We start from the raw sequence: 16200 nt of genomic DNA, 5'->3' as shown, positions 1-16200 counted from the left end.
GGGAGGAAGGGCCGTCATTGGCAGGGGGATACTTTTTTTCTTATGGGACAGATATATTGCGTGTATAACAGATACAAAATATCTGTGCCATTGAGAAAAAAACCCAGGCTGACCTGTTGGTAACTGTGTTACCGACAGGTCTAAACAGATGGTTTTTTCCAACAGCTAAAACCCCTGTTTTATTTTTTTTGCATAGCCAAGCGATGTTAGTGCATCAATCACTTGGCTACTTTGCATGGGGTTTTAGCTAATTTGCATGGCCGGATCTGAAAATGGGCAATGAGGGGAAAAAACATGCGGTGTGCCATTTTGTGAATCAGGTCGATAAGAGCGATCCTCGCTAAAGCTGTGAAAACAAGTTTAGCGACGATCGCTGACTTTGCTGTTTACCATTAATAATCATTCAAACTGTGCTGGATCATAGAACACATAATTAACATCAGAAAACTTACTATAACATTTGCAGAGGAATTTTTAAAAAAGGAGCTCCCATTGCAAGTGTATCATTCATAATAGTGTGGATATTGCCATATTAGGAAATACTTATTTTATTTGTTTTGCCGTAAAAACAAATTAAGGCCATAGTGCATAGTCTGTTATTGATAAAGATGGTATACCGTTGAAAGCGCGCAGGTCATTGGCACGCCGACAATCCCGCCCCTATTTTTGCGCACAGGACAAATGTGCATTGCCGCTTTCGCCGGTTTTAAGCCTTCTCGTTTGTGATTTAAGGGAGGTGTGGGGGGAACCCCCTCAGTACACTTACAACTCCTCATGCTGCCATTGGGGGTGGAACCTCCCCCCCCCCCCAGTACATTGAAAGCTCCTGTTCTCCTTCCTATTTTTGCACTTCACAAGTTTTCAGTGTACTGGGGAGGGTTCCCCCCCCCCAGCGGGAGCACAAGGAGTTGTAACTGTACTGGGGGGGTGGTCCCCAAACACACACACACACCCTCAGAGTGCAAAGGGGAAGGCTTGAATGTAGCAGAAGCAGCAGCGCGCTTTTGTCCAGCGTGCAAATGTCAGGGCGGGATTGTTGGCACACAAATGACCTGCATGCTTTTGACAGGTCACCGAGAGAGACATGGGGGAAGCCACTGCTTGACCTGGATTGGTAGCATGGAATATTGCTACTCCTTGGGTTTTGGCCAGATACTAGTGACCTGAATTGGCCAGCGTAAGAATGAGCTACTGGGCTTGATGGACCATTGGTCTGACCCAGTAAGGCTACTCTTACGTTCTTAAGTCTTTTTTTTCTTAAACTAAGCTTTCAACATAGCACTGTATCTCCTTCACAGGAGAAAGTAACAGGATGTGAGCAAGGGACATCGATGCCTCTTTGAAAGCTTAGGTTTGAAAATAATAACACATGCAAAATGACACCAGCGCAAGGTTTTAAAATTATAATTAAGATTTATTGAGTTATTGTTTCTATATTTCCATTATGAGATCAAAAGAATCAAGCATAATTGCTTAACAGTTGCGCTAATGGGAGATCGTTATAGTTGCCAAATGCTGGCCTTCTCATAACGAGCTCGTCTTACTATCTCATTTCATTCTATTATATACTTTTGGCTTATTGTGAAATCATCAGGTTGACAACCAATAAAATAACATGGTTGGTCTTAAAAGTTTTAGACAAAGCAAAATTCCTCCATGTTTCAAAGTTAGACAGTTTTAGAAAATTACTTTTGATTTCTGAATTAACATTATAACATATTCAAGAGAATTAACAGGGTGCTGAAAAGTTCTCAACTTGTTAGGTTCAAATTACATAGCCTTAGCCTGGAGGAGGAGGAGGGGCTTGTCCCCCTCTCCTCCTAAGCTGACAGTCTCACACACAAAGAGCAGGAGTCTCTGACTTAATTACTCCCAGATGTTGCTTTAGGATTTCTTTAGGTTGCAAAGATATATAAATATGTTTTTTCAAAACACAATTCTTTTGTTCAACACAGTCACACAAATCACTCCAGGGGCCTCCATTCATTCATAACTCGGCCATTCATACTTAATGCATTTTATCTCTTAGTTTAGGACACGTTATCTTCCTAGCCAGTCTACAGCACATGTGGTATTAATTAACACCACGATGCTGAGAACAAAGACTGGGAACACAAAATGGATTCCTTTGGTTTCCTTCTGATTTGACCCAACAGCAAAATACATTAAAAAACACCATTATTTCCCTTATATTAATCTATAGTGTGTTTTTCTGGCTTTAGTTACATATTTAGATTTTTATTCACCAGTTTTTCGTACGCTTCTATTTGGGCATGGCCCTGACTGACACATATGCTTGTATCTAACTAGAATTACCCAGAATCATATGAAAAACAGGCGCTTTTGTAGAAAAACTCCACAAAAATACTGCACTTATCATGTTCTGACATCCATTCCATTACCGTCCCATAAACATCACCCCCTGCTGGCCACGAGCCACTACTCCTCAGATGGTAATCACAAACTTCATACAACTGTATAAACTTTGAGCTCTGCTAGACCCAAAATGTGATCATAATTGCATCTGTTCTTCATGCAGTTTCTCTACATGTATCTGATGTTCTCTGTAAGTATATGAATTGTAATTGAACTCTTATTACCAACAGCATGCAGATGCAGTGAACAAGGTTCCTTGGGCCTGAGCTGCACTAAATTTGGAGGTCAATGTGAATGTAAACCAAATGTCACTGGGCGCTGCTGTAATACATGTGCAGTGGGAACCTATGGCTTTGGACCCCAAGGTTGTTCTCGTAAGTATTAAGCATTTTAAGAGCATTCTTTTAGGTTAGGCTTTCTTTTTCAGCAACAGCTGGTCTACAGTTCATCAGAAAGTGATTAACTTGTAATATAGCAAATAGAAAACTAGCACTTGATTTGTATGATAACTGGAAACAACTTAACCTAAAAATACCCACTAATGATTCTATAATACAGAACAGAAATGTGCATCTGAAGAATTTTCTTGACTAAAGTTCTTGACTAAAGTTTCTTGATTAAAGTATCCATAGAGATATAAAGGGCTTTGAGGCTGTTGCCACGCGGCTCTATAAAAAAGGGAGTTAGTGTTAAGCTTTCAGGCAGTGGGTAATGGAATACTTGGTGACGGGACTAAATCGCGCGAGATAACGGCGCGCCGACAACTGAGCACAAGGTTGACGGCGCGCCGAAGAAAAGCACTATTTTAAAGGGCTCCGATGGGGTGTGTGGGGGGGAACCCCCCACTTTACTTAACAGACATTGCGCTGGCATTGGGGGGGGTTTGGGGGGTTGTAACCCCCCACATTATACTTAAAACTGAACTTTTTCCCTAAAAAACAGGCAAAAAGTTTGGTTTCAAGTATAATGAGGGGGGTTACAACCCCCCAAACCCCCCACAATGCCAGCACGATGTCTGTTAAGTAAAATAGGGGGGTTCCCCACCAACACCCCCCGTCGGAACCCTTTAAAATAGTGCTTTTCTTCGACGTGCCGTCAACCTTGCGCTCAGTTGTCTGCGCTCAGTTGTCGGCACGCCATTGTCTCGCGCAATTTTGTCTATGAACCGGAATACTTTGGTTATTTATCGCAAGCTAGGACAATGTATCACCCACATCACCCATTAAGATCTGAGATGCTGAAGCGCTTGTCACTAGATGGAATGCAGCGAGTGAAATAGACGGAGACTAGGACAAAGGCAATTTCGATAGCAGGGGCGAAAATATGGAACAACTTACCTCCCTTTTTTTACAAAACCATAGTGCGTTTTTTAGCGACGGCCGCAGCGGTAAAAGCTCAGACCCTCATAGGAATTCTATGAGCATCGGAGCTGTTACCACCACGGCTGGCGCTAAAAATCGCACTACAATCTTGTAAAAGGGAAGGGTTAGATTGAAAATTAAGAATGATTGACAATATACAAAATTTTAAAAAGCTGCTGAAAACAACCTTATTTATGGAAGTGTTTTCTTAAAAATATAGTTAGATTTGTATAGCAGGAAATTAGAGACAAGAAGCAAAATATGATTTTAAATTTTGTTTGTGATTTTAATGTTACTATGTTTATTTAATATTTTATGTATGTATGGTTATAATCTGCTTACTTTTTAGGCGGTCTATAAGCCTTTTAAATAAATAAATAATAAATGGGTGTTTTTATGGTGTTTTACAGTATTGGAAGGTTATAATTTTTTTTTATTATGTATGTATTTATTGTTATCTGCCTAGAATTACAGATAATGTGGGTTATAAATCATTTAAATATTTTAAAAAAAAATAAAATACTTTCTCCCTCTTTGGTATACTATGTCCCTCTAAACATTCTCTATACCAGGGCTGCCCAAGTCCGGTCCTCGAGATCTACTGGCAGGCCAGGTTTTATGGATATCCGCAATAAACATGCATGAGAGAGATTTCCATATCAAGAAGGCAGTGCAGGCAAATCTCTCTTATGCATATTCATTGCGGATATCCAGAAAACCTGGCCTGCCAGTAGATCTCAAGGACCGGACTTGGGCAGCCCTGCTCTATACTAAGTCCTGTAACCCTTCATTGGAGTTCTTTCTCTATACCAATTCCTGTAAACTGTGCCGAGCTCTACGATTGTGGAGAGGATGTGGTATACAAACTTAAGGTTTAATTTAGTTTAGTTTAGTAAAATAAAAGATGAATTTTTAGATTAAAAACTTTAGACTCCCGAGTTTAGCTGAAAACGGCACAAATTTATGAGCCTAAAAGAAGTATAAATTTAGAAGCTCAGGTGTAACTATTCAGCTGCCACTGGCTTTATGTCATGATATTAGATGCTGGGCCACATCTGGACACCATCTTTGAATATCTGGGTATGTATGGACGGACAACAGTTAGGCAGTTAAAGCCAATATTCAAAACAGACAAAAATACAACTGTGTTTTATGTGGTCCAATTTGTCTGGTTATTTTATGTGGTTAAATGCTGGATAAAAACACTTAGCTTAATAAGTGCTGACTCCGTCCCCAGACCACTCACAAAATAGCTGGTTTCAGCTTTGGTGGATAGAGGGGATATTCAGTGGCACTATCCAATTAAATTTAGGTCCAGTCCATGGGATTCTATATATGGCAGTTACAAACTGTTTATCAATTAGATCAGTGGTCTCAAACTTGCGGCCCGAGGACCACATGCGGCCCGCCAGCTACTGTTTTGAGGCCCTCGGTATGTTTATCATAATCACAAAAGTAAAATAAAAGTTTCTTGATCATATGTCTCTTTAGCTATAAATTACAATATTATTATTAAGACTTAGCCAAAAGGAAAGATTTATGAACTATAAATTGTCATTTATACTATAAATTGAACTATAAATTGTCATTTATGAACTATAAATTGTCATTTCTTTAATAAGACATTAACTATTTTTTTTCTGAGGCCCTCCAAGTACCTGCAAATCCAAAATGTGGCCCTGCAAAGACTTTGAGTTTGAGACCACTGAACTAGATGGTAGGTGGGATCAATATGGACAAAATCCAACCATACAATGAGAAACCCACTCTAACTCATAGCGTGTAATGAAAGGAGGGAAAGGATCTCAGAAACCAGCTTGGTAGTTGCTAAATAAATCTCAGCCAAGGCTTATATGGTTCCAAGTTTCAATCACTGATCCAACTATCCTCCTCTTTCCTATTTTAAATATTCACTTTTTAAACTATTTAAATAATTTCCCAAAAATTGGAAAAACTCCTTCATATTACTTCATTAGCTTCCAAAAATATCAAATTAAGGAGTTAAATCGCTTATCTTTTACTCGTTGATCTAGGCAGCCACAGCCTGATGGAACCCATTTCGCCAAAATTTAATGGCCATTTTGTGAGCTGCTCCGCTCCTTCCTAGGGCTGAGTGCTGCTCTAGCCACCTCTACCTCTCCCCAGCATCTCACAGCACACCTGAAATCTCAGGAGGCACACAGTTTGCGACACACTGTCCTAAAGCAAAAAAATAAGTAAATACAAAAAATATAAATTTTTTTCTATTTATTTATTTAAAAAATTTCTACTCCACCTACGACATAAGCGGTTTACAAAGAAAACATAATCATGTAAACACACATAATCAAAACAACATAATACATTGACTCATCGCAGTTATCTAACTTACTAAAACTAATACAAATCTAGTAAAACTTCAGTAAAATAGACTATCAAAATCTAACCTAATAAAAAGCTCTCATAAACAGATGTGTTTTTAATTGCTTCTTAAAAGACATCTTGTTCTTACATAACCTCAAACATCCTCACAGAGCAAATTTATTTTTTTTCTGGTTGTCTGGTTTCTACTTTCCTCATCTTCTCATTATTCTCTTCCTTCGATCCACTGTCTACCCTCTCTCTGCCTCTTCCATATGGCATCTGCTCTCTTTCTATGCTTCTTCCAGAAAATGCCTCTTCCTTAAATCTATCCCCCCACCATTGGTGTGGCATCCATTTTCATCCCTCTGCTCACCCCATGGTATGGTATTTTCTTCTTCCCTTCCATCTCCCCCTCAGCAGATTTTAGCATCTCTCTCTCTCTCCTCCTTTCCTTCCCTAAGATGTTATCTATCTCCTCCCCTTCTCTCCCCTCCCCCCGTGCTCTGGCTTATATATATATATATCTCTCTCTCCTCTCCTTTCCCCTTCCTTTTATTCCCTGGTCTTCCTTCTCAATTGTTTTCTGCCTATGTCTAGATTAAATTCTCTCTTACTATCCAGATCTCAATTTCTCTCTTTTCATTGTGTCTACCTACAGCTTGCCACCTGTTTCCCTCACCCCTTCCAGTATCTAACTCTATCCTCTTCCCCCAATCCAGCATGTGCCCTTTTTTTCTCTCTCCTCACCACTTCCATTCAGCATCTGTTCCCTTCTCTCTCTCCACTTCCTTCCAGTTTCTGCTCCCCTTTCTCTCTCCTCCCCACTTCCTTCCAGTGTCTGCTCTACTCTCTCCTCCCCACTTTCTTCCAGTGTCTGCTCCTCTCGCTCTCTCTCCCCTCCCCACTTTCTTCCAGCATCTGCTCCCCTCACTTCCATCTAGCGCTTATCCCCCTCTTTCTCCACACAATAAACCTAAAGTGCCACTTAACCTATTCCCCTTGTCAGGTCATCTCCCCCCCTTCCCCTCTCCTTCACAGATGCTTTTCCAAACCAAAGTTTTCTTTCTGAGGGGCCCTGACACAGCAGCCATTCTCACTAGTTGTATGCAGCTGTCCTGAAGCTTCTCCTCTGATGCAACTTCCTGTTTCCACCAGATTGCATCAGAGGAGAAGCTTTGGGGCAGCCACGTGCAACTAGTGAAAACAACTGCTGCATGACGGCTCCTCAGAGAGAGAAAACTTTGGTTTGGCAAAGCATCGCAGATGTGAGGGGAAGAGATGCCCAGACCACGGAATCCCCTGGAGCTGTGGGGCCCAAGGCAGTTGCCCTGTTTTCCTTCCCCTAACGCTGGCCCTAGCTGTAAATCAGTATTCTACGAACACTATGGGCAGAAAAATCTATCATGTGCAACAGCAGGAGGAGTAGATTGCAGGTCAGAGGCGTGCCCTGCATTTGTATGCACAGGTTATGGAAAACTGACAGCACTTAAGCATGATCATTTACACCAGCCACTAAGCACTTAAAAGTTAGTCATTTAACTGTGAACATACGCTAATATTCTATCACATTATAGGCACCACTCCATGCGGTGTCAATCAACCACTAGGCGCCACTCCTAAATTGCGACTAGTGACACCTAAGCACACTTAGGCATCGCTAGGCCAGTTTTTACCTGGTCTAATTTACTGGCACCTAACTCGGATAACTAGAGATGCATGTCTACCATGCCTATTTATTTATTCAATTTTCTATACCGTTCTCCCAAGGGAGCTAAGAACAGTTTACACGAATTTATTCAGGCATTCAAGCATAATTCCCTGTCTGTTCCAGTGGGCTCACAATCCATCTAATGTACCTGGGGCAATGGGGGAGCAGGTGACTTGCCAAAGGTCACAAGGAACAGCGTGGGCCTGCATGCACAACCTCAGAGTGCCTACATTGCAGCTCCAACCACAGTGCTGCATTCTCAGAGCTAGTATGACAACAGATAGAATGATAAACTAGACAAGATGGAAAACATAATATGGCAAAACATGAAACAGTGAGGCATAGCATGGCGAGTATGGTTCAGCAAAACAGCATGGCAAACAGTTTTACAAAGCATAGTTAATATAGTATAACATGACTTGGCAAAATGGTAAGGCAAGACCCTTAACCATGTGTACTTTTCAGGAAGGCATCATTAGGCATAGGGAAGGGGAATGGGGACTTGTATTCCACCTTTCAAAGTGGTGGGGGACTGGAGGATTAAGTGACTTGCCCAGAGTCACAAGGAGCAGCACCAGGATTTGATCTCACAAACTCTGGGTGCACCAGTAAGACACAAGGGAGGGCGCCTAGACTTAGGTGTTGCCAGGTGCCACTCTGAGTTCTGAAAGGAACTCTTAATTGGTTAATTAAAAAAAAAAAAAAAAAAAAAAATTCAATTAACTTCAATAGTGTGGTCAATTACCACGTCATTTAAGCTAATTAAAACAATTTGAGTTGCGTGTGGATTTTTGTTAGGCATCCTCAAAGTAGGCACCATTTATAGAATCAAGCCCTGTTTAACTCAGTTTAGTAAAAGGTTCCCTAAATCTCTTCTTCAGCAACCCATCTTTTTCTTTCCATTGCTTCTTTCCAATATACAGTGTGAAATAATACCTAATGGAGAACCTAAGTAACTTGCCATTCGCCTTCTCTTCTCTTTGTCTAGCATGCAATTGTAGCACTCAAGGCTCTTTTAGTACACTATGTGACCAGATTTCTGGGCAGTGCTTGTGCCGTAGCGAAATCGATGGCCGCCGCTGTGATCAATGCCTCTCGGGATACTTTGGATTTCCCAGCTGCCGCCCCTGTCAGTGCAACAGCTATGCAGAGCTTTGTCATCCAGAGACTGGGGTCTGCCAGAACTGCAAGGGGTTTACTGCTGGACCCAACTGTGAAAGGTGTGACAATTTTAATATATTCTGCACCAAAGAACTAAGCTGGTAATACTTGATGTTCTGTTTAATTTTCTTCAACTGTGTGATTTAGCAGTTTGCAATACTTTCCAGTAAGTACAATATTTTGGGGTGGCTTAGATTTTGGGTTAGAAAACAACATGCGTACAAAACTTTTCTCTACAGCCACAAGTTCTATTACTGTTGCTCTCATCATCAAGTAGGAGAACCAAATAACTCCAGAAACAATGGAAAATTTACTCCAATTCTGGACTTTATGCGCTCACACACACAGCAAGGGGCAGGATGTGACGTCACTCGCCCAACGAGTCCCTCGTCTTGGGGTGCGAGCTGCACTGGGGTCGGGATGACGTCGGACAGATGCGCTTTCTCACGGCCCCCCTTCCTGTCTCTCACCTGTTCATGTTGGTGCGGGCTGGCCATGCACCCGGTGCCTAGGGCTATGAGGTGCCGACTCCGTACTCGGCGCATGTCCCGCCATCACCAGGGTGATGGTTGCAGCAGGCAGCTTTTGTGTAAGGGGATACTGCAGCCATTCCTGGCCTAGTTGCTCCCCCCCATTGTCTCCCCACCTCCGCCTCCACCTCTTACTTCTCCTTTTCTTTAAACTGTCCCTAACCAACTCTGAACGAGCTTGAGGTGTTCCCAACCGTCCCCCTTTGTAGACACACATTTCCCGCCATCTCAAAGCCTGGGTTGGAGAAAGCTATATTAATGACTGTATAGTGCAGGTGGGGGGTTTTTTGGAGGAAGCCCTTTACCTCAAATAAAATTCATCAAGTAAACCGAGTCCCGGTATTGGATTGGATTGGGATTACATTGGATTGGATGGACCTAAGGATTGGATTGGATTGGGACTTTTTACAAATGAAAGTAAAAGGAATTGACCATCCTACTCCACCAGAAAACTTTTCCACTTAAAATTCCCTCTCTCTCAGCAGGGGCACCATGTCCCTTCCTCCTTCCTCTTTTGTTCTCCGATGCCGCGGATCTGCTTTACACTGGTGGCGAGCTCAAGGAGGGAGAAGAATGGGCTCTCTCTCTGCATCCCCACCTGCCGCCGCAACAACAGCTGGAAAGGCATGTCCAGGCGCTGGCCCAGAAGCCTTCTCCCCAACGTCAATTCTGGCTGGTCTGGAACTTCCTCTCCGATGTCAGAATTGACATCGGGAAGAAAGCTTCTGGGCCACCACCTGGACATGCCTTTCCTGCGGTTGTTGCGGCAGGCAGGAAGCAGCAGTGGGCGGTGGTGGCGGACCAGGTGGAGGGAGCAGAAGAATCGGCGGTAGTCTTCAGAGCGAGGGAGGCAGGCTTCGGAGAGAGGGAGGCAGGCTTCGGAGGGAAGGAGGCCGACAGACAGGCAGGTTGGCTGGCTTTGGCGCAGCAGGGAGGGAGGCTGGCTGGCTGGCTTTGGGGGAGGGGGTGGGACAAAGGCTGGAAGGCAGTGAGGGGGACATAGGAAGGAGGGAGGGAGGAATGAAGGAGAGAGGCAGAGAAAGGGGGGTGTTGTAAGCAGAAAAAAGACTAGAAAAGAAAGGCAGATGCAGGACTATGGGAGGTTCAGACAGAGGGGGGGGAGAGACCCTGAGGAAGAACAGAGAGATCAAGATCATAACAGAGGAGAGAGAGAGAGACTTGGAACAAAGGTACAAAGGAGAACTGACACTGCATCTGGGGAGGATAATAGAGGGAAAAGAGAGAGAGACCTGAACCCAAAGGGGGATGTGGCTGGAGAAAGAAAGAGAGAGACCTGGACCCAAAGTGGATAGGGCTGGAGAAAGAAGGAGAGAGACCTGGACCCAAATGGGAAGGGGCTGGATTGTGAAAGAAATGTTGGATGTGAAAGAAAGAAAGAAATATTGGTTGCACAGTCAGAAGGAAGTGCAACCAGAGACTCATGAAATCACCAGACAACAAAGATAGGAAAAATGATTTTATTTTCAATTTAGTGATCAAAATGTGTCAGTTTTGAGAATTTATATCTGCTGTCTATATTTTGCACTATATTTGTCTATTTTTCTATAGTTACTAAGATGACATTGCATATTTTAAAATCATCTGCCTTGACATCTTTGAAAAAAAAAAAAACAACAACTCGTAAATGATAATTAATATTTTCTCTGCGTACAGTGTGCTTTGTGTTTTAAATAAATTTTTTATGGTTACCATTATAAATTAATAAGATATTGTGTGTACATGAAAAATGAATGGAAGAAATTGGGGGCGGGACTGAAAATTAATAGATGTCCCGTTTTGATGAAAAAAATAAATGCTAACGTTACCCATACCTTAATTTCCAAGTTATCTGGTACGGATTCCTGGGCAGGAGCGATCCTGTCACTCCTGTCCTTCTGATGCCATCCATCAAAATAGTCCTTCTGGACCTCTTCCTCTCTTCTTCTCAATACTCCACCCTCTAAGCTCCATTAATTACTAGTATGAAGTATACCCTAGGAACTGCAGTTTCTCCTTTTTCTCTCTCTTGAATGGGGGGTTTCTTTGGTTTCTCTGGGTTTTAGCCCTTGTTGTCATGTAAAGAAAATGTACACTCCCTTATCCATGTAAAACCCTTTGTAAATTGTCCTTCCTATAGGATTTAAACATCTTCCCCACCTCTACAACCCAAAAAATCCCAGTAATTTAAAGATGTCAAGTAAGAGAGAGAAATGTGTATATATGTAAGAATGACAGTTCTTTTCTAGATTCTGGGGCAAGATGACTTGAAGGACCTTTGTGAATTTTGTGTTCCCAGGTGTGCTGATGGTTACTATGGAAACCCTCCTACAAGAGAGGCCTGTCGGCCCTGTATGTGCCCAGATTCACCTACAGGCATTCGATACTTTGCCCATTCTTGCTCTCTGGATCGGCAGAGCTCAGAAATAGTCTGCAACTGCCGTGAAGGCTACTCAGGTGTGCAGGGAAATGCATGTTTTGTGGCTTTTAGCATTCTTAGTTAAGCATGGTAGGATGTGTTAAAAGATAGAGATGGGTGGTGTTATAGTTGGTATGCAGTAAATGTAAGGAATGAACTGAAAAGGTAATAGATAGAACTCCTCCCTGTTCCTCACCAAAGTCTCAATTGTAAGAAATGTGCAAGTGTACAACAGACAGGAATAAATCTCCATGGGAAAGGGTCAGATAGTAAATGTTCTTTGCAGCAGGACAGAAAATTCTGCTGTTTCCACAGTGAAGGGATTTCATAGAACTGACAATAACAAATTTGGGGGTCAATATTTAAACCCTGCAGTTAGCATTTTTTTTTAAAGTTGGCTGTGACAGTTATATACATTCAGTATAGTTGTATTTATAAGCAGTAGCAGTATATATGGCCTTTGTACTACTGGCAGTCCCCGAGTTACAGACACCTGACTTAAGTCGTGGCTTCATTTGATTTCTCTGAGCAGTATTGCCAGTGGCATGGACTCCTACAATTCTCCTGCAGCAGATTCAGGAATGATGCATTAGAGAATGACACGGTGACAAAATTCATCACCGTTCCCGTCCCCGCGGATAACCGCGGTAAACCATCTTCATGTCATTCTTTAAGGAGAGAGGGAAGAATCAGAGTATGAATGGCCACAACCACTGACCTGCAAGCTTTGCTTTGAAGAATGCTGGTGTAGAAGGATTGAGGTTGAAATAGACACTAGAAAATGACATGGGATTATTTCCCGCGGTTATCCGCAGGGACGGGGACGGTGATGAATTTTGTCACCGTGTCATTCTCTATGATGCATGGCCACATTAAGAACAGTGTGTGGTTGTGCATGCTGTACCTTAGAGGGAACACTGGGGCTGTTGGCCCTTTTGTCAGCGGGGAGCAGAGGTAAGCAACAAGAATCTTAAAATCTACAAGTTCTGAGTTACATATAAATCCGACTTAAGAACATCTTTAAAAAGGTAACTTGTTCTTAACCTGGGGACTGCTTGTAGTTATTAATTCATTAGGATTTAGTTACCGTGTTTTATGAAGAAATTTATCCAAGGCAGTGTAGAGCAAGAATAATCTGGACATAGAAAATAAGGGATAGATTCAGTAAAAGATGCTCAAAACCTGGCACTGAAAAAAAATTCTGTGCTAAATAATATTCTATAATGAGCGTTCTGGGATTGGCGCCCTTTATAGAATAGCAAGTAGCTCCAGGATCTGCGTCCAACTTTGGGCACGAGGATTTCCATCAGCTGAAATTTTGTGTAAATACCGACACATACACGAGGCATGGATCCCCGGTATTCAGTAATGCTGCACGTTCAGATCCCGCAAAATGCTAAAGCCTGTCGCTTCTTCCTCTGTATTACCAAAAACACAGGGGGTAAGTGGAAGTGTGATACATAGACAGACTAACAGAAGTTTAGACAGAAGATAAGCACAACCGACAAGGAAAAACTGCACATGGCGTCAGAAAAGGTGCACCTGCCATAAGCAGTCAACCTTATTCCTTGTGTGATTAGAAACAGCAGCGATTCTGTACAGCCTGGACACATTTTTTGCCTTGCTAAATTAAACCAATTTAGCTGTATGGATGGTGACTGAATATCATCGGCTATTTGTATAGCCAATTTGTGTGCGCTCAAACTCAGGGGCGGAAAATTTCATGGCGACACCAGAAAGTACTTCTTCACAGAGAGAGTGGTTGATCATTGGAACAAGCTTCCAGTGCGGGTGATCGAGGCAGACAGCGTGCCAGACTTTAAGAATAAATGGGATACCCATGTGGGATACCCACGAGGGTCAAGATAAGGAAATTGGGTCATTAGGGCATAGACAGGGGGTGGGTAAGCAGAGTGGGCAGACTTGATGGGCTGTAGCCCTTTTCTGCCATCATCTTCTATGTTTCTATGTTTCTATGACTTAACTGTTTAATCAGCCAATCAGTGCCAATAGTTGGCATTAATTAGAATTTACACATACACATATTCTCTAAAGTGATGGGCATAAATTCTAGTGCAGATCTCAACAGGGGATGTGGCCGGGGAGGAGCCTGGGCGGCTCGTGAGTGTTCCTAAAAGGTAGGTACACTGTCGCAGAATACACCCGACGCACACACAATTTAGGCAAAGGCATTTAGGGCTGGTTTCACCTAAATGGTAGTCGTGCATATGGGTGCTACTTGTCATTCTATAAACCGCGCCTAACTCCAGCACTGACTTTTCCAGCGACAATTATTTTAGATGACATGTATAGAATTTTTGGCACATGGAAAGCACATGCCAATCCCAGAACTACTGCAGGACACCTGAGCGCATTCCGCAGTAGTGATTTTTAACCTGCAATAAGCCTGCGTTAGTGCTTACTGCAGCTTAGCAATTCTTCCTAAAAGCCTACATCTAAAACAACCCTAAATTTTACTTCTTGAGAACTTAGCCTACAGAACTCTTCATGCTCATTAAAACTATTATCCAGCGTTCTGCCCATAGCTTTTCTCAACAAGGCAGTGTAGTAAGTGAATTGTTACTTGCAGCCTTGTACGCTATGTTTGCAACTAAACAGAGATACATAGGTGATCAAGTATTAGAGTTTATGACTCAGTTATGGAAGGTTTTGTGGTTGTTTTTTTTCTTTTCATTTGTGTGTGTGTGTACATGTGCGCCCTCTAGGCAAGCGATGTGACGAATGCCCCCCTGGGTTCCATGGCTCTCCAAGACAAACAGGAGAACAGTGTTTGCCTTGTCCTTGCAACAACAATATAGACATCACAGATCCAGAAGCCTGCGATAACGTTACAGGAGAATGCTTAAAATGTTTACACAACACTCACGGAAGGAGCTGCCAGTTCTGCAGACCTGGTTACTTTGGATCTGCACTCACCCAAACCTGCACAGGTAAGGAAAAAAAAAAAAAAGAGTTAGAGAGGGGAATTAAGACCTCATCAAAGACTCGGGGGCAAACACTGAACTTACACAAATCACTTATAACTTGTTGATCTTTAGTTCAGTCAAACTTGCAGTGAAGGAAAGAGAGCAAACATCACATTTGGTGAAATGTCACCCTGAATAAGAAGAGGTTTTGAGAAATGACCTTTATGTGGAGGAAAAAAAAGGAAACATCATCTTTGTGTGTTTGTCTTAATTTTGATACTTTTTAAAACAGTAAGAGGGAAATGCTATAAAAGGTGTCTAAAGTATTTCTCTAACTTAATTAGTTTATAAAAATGCTCCACTTGTGAAACTAAAGGGCTCACTCTCAACGGAAGAAAAAAGCCTCAGGTTTTCTTTAAGTACGGCATAAAGCTCGAACCTCCTCCACCATTATCATTGGCTAAAAACTTCCGGAGAGGGTGTGCAAAACTACCACATTTTACTTTTCAGGACTGAAATAGCTATCACTCATGGTTGTGGGGATACTAGTGATAATTAAATTTTAGCCAACGTTTCACGGTCGTAAAAGACCGTTTCTTCAGGGCTAAAATATTTTCACCGACGTCGGAATGAAAGAGCAAGCAGCTCAATAATATATGTTGGTGAAGAGTAAAAATATATTAGCCCTGAAGATGCCGTACCTAAAAAAAACCTGAGGCTTTTTTCTTCCGTTGAGAGTGAGCCCTTTAGTTTTACAAGTGGAGCATTTTTATAGATTATTTATTACCCACTTTCACCATAATTGGATATAGGATTGACTCTAACTTAATTAGTAAATTCCTTAACTTAACTAGTAAATTGGCTTCAATAATGAGCTTTAACAAGCTCATAATTGAAAAAAAATAAAATTTAATTGGGAGATAGGCACCTATCTTCTTAGGCGTGATTCTACAAGGTAGGCGTAATTCTACAAGGTAGGCATCTATTGCATAGTGCCTATCGGCGCCTAAAATAAAGTATGCATGTTTATGGGTGGAGAAAGAGGTGCTGCCAGGTGTGATTTTCTAAAGGACTTAGGGCTAGATTCACGAACCTGCCCGATCGGGCCCGGATCCGGGCAGGTCCGATGAATTCTACAAAGAAAAATATGCAGATGTGGGGGGGGGGGGGCGATCGGAGGAACACCCTCATCTGCCTGCCCGGATTGCTCGATAGCGATCCCAGCGCGTGCGTAGACCATCTTTTTTCTTTTTATTAATCTTTATTGATTTTAAAACTAAAAACAGTGACAAACAAATAAAAAACATTAGGTATTACATACAATGCACTATTATCTGCACAGGCAACTTATATATCTGAAAATGGTCTGCACATGCCC

General features: G+C 42.1%; 1 protein-coding gene across 2 annotated transcripts in view; it reads left to right on the top strand.

The window, feature by feature from the left end:
• The window catches only part of LAMB4 (laminin subunit beta 4), a 188627-nt gene that overhangs the window by 120237 nt on the left and 52190 nt on the right, over positions 1-16200 (top strand). For both annotated transcript variants that reach the window (XM_033959726.1, XM_033959725.1), the window contains 4 exons: positions 2607-2750; positions 8777-9008; positions 11776-11933; positions 14622-14846. In XM_033959726.1, the coding sequence (XP_033815617.1) occupies positions 2607-2750; positions 8777-9008; positions 11776-11933; positions 14622-14846 (759 nt within the window). The remainder of the gene's footprint in view (positions 1-2606; positions 2751-8776; positions 9009-11775; positions 11934-14621; positions 14847-16200) is intronic.

This window comes from Geotrypetes seraphini, chromosome 9 (assembly GCF_902459505.1).
Source record: "Geotrypetes seraphini chromosome 9, aGeoSer1.1, whole genome shotgun sequence".
NCBI classification, from domain to species: Eukaryota; Metazoa; Chordata; class Amphibia; order Gymnophiona; family Dermophiidae; genus Geotrypetes; species Geotrypetes seraphini.
This window is presented reverse-complemented; position numbering and strand designations above follow the sequence as displayed.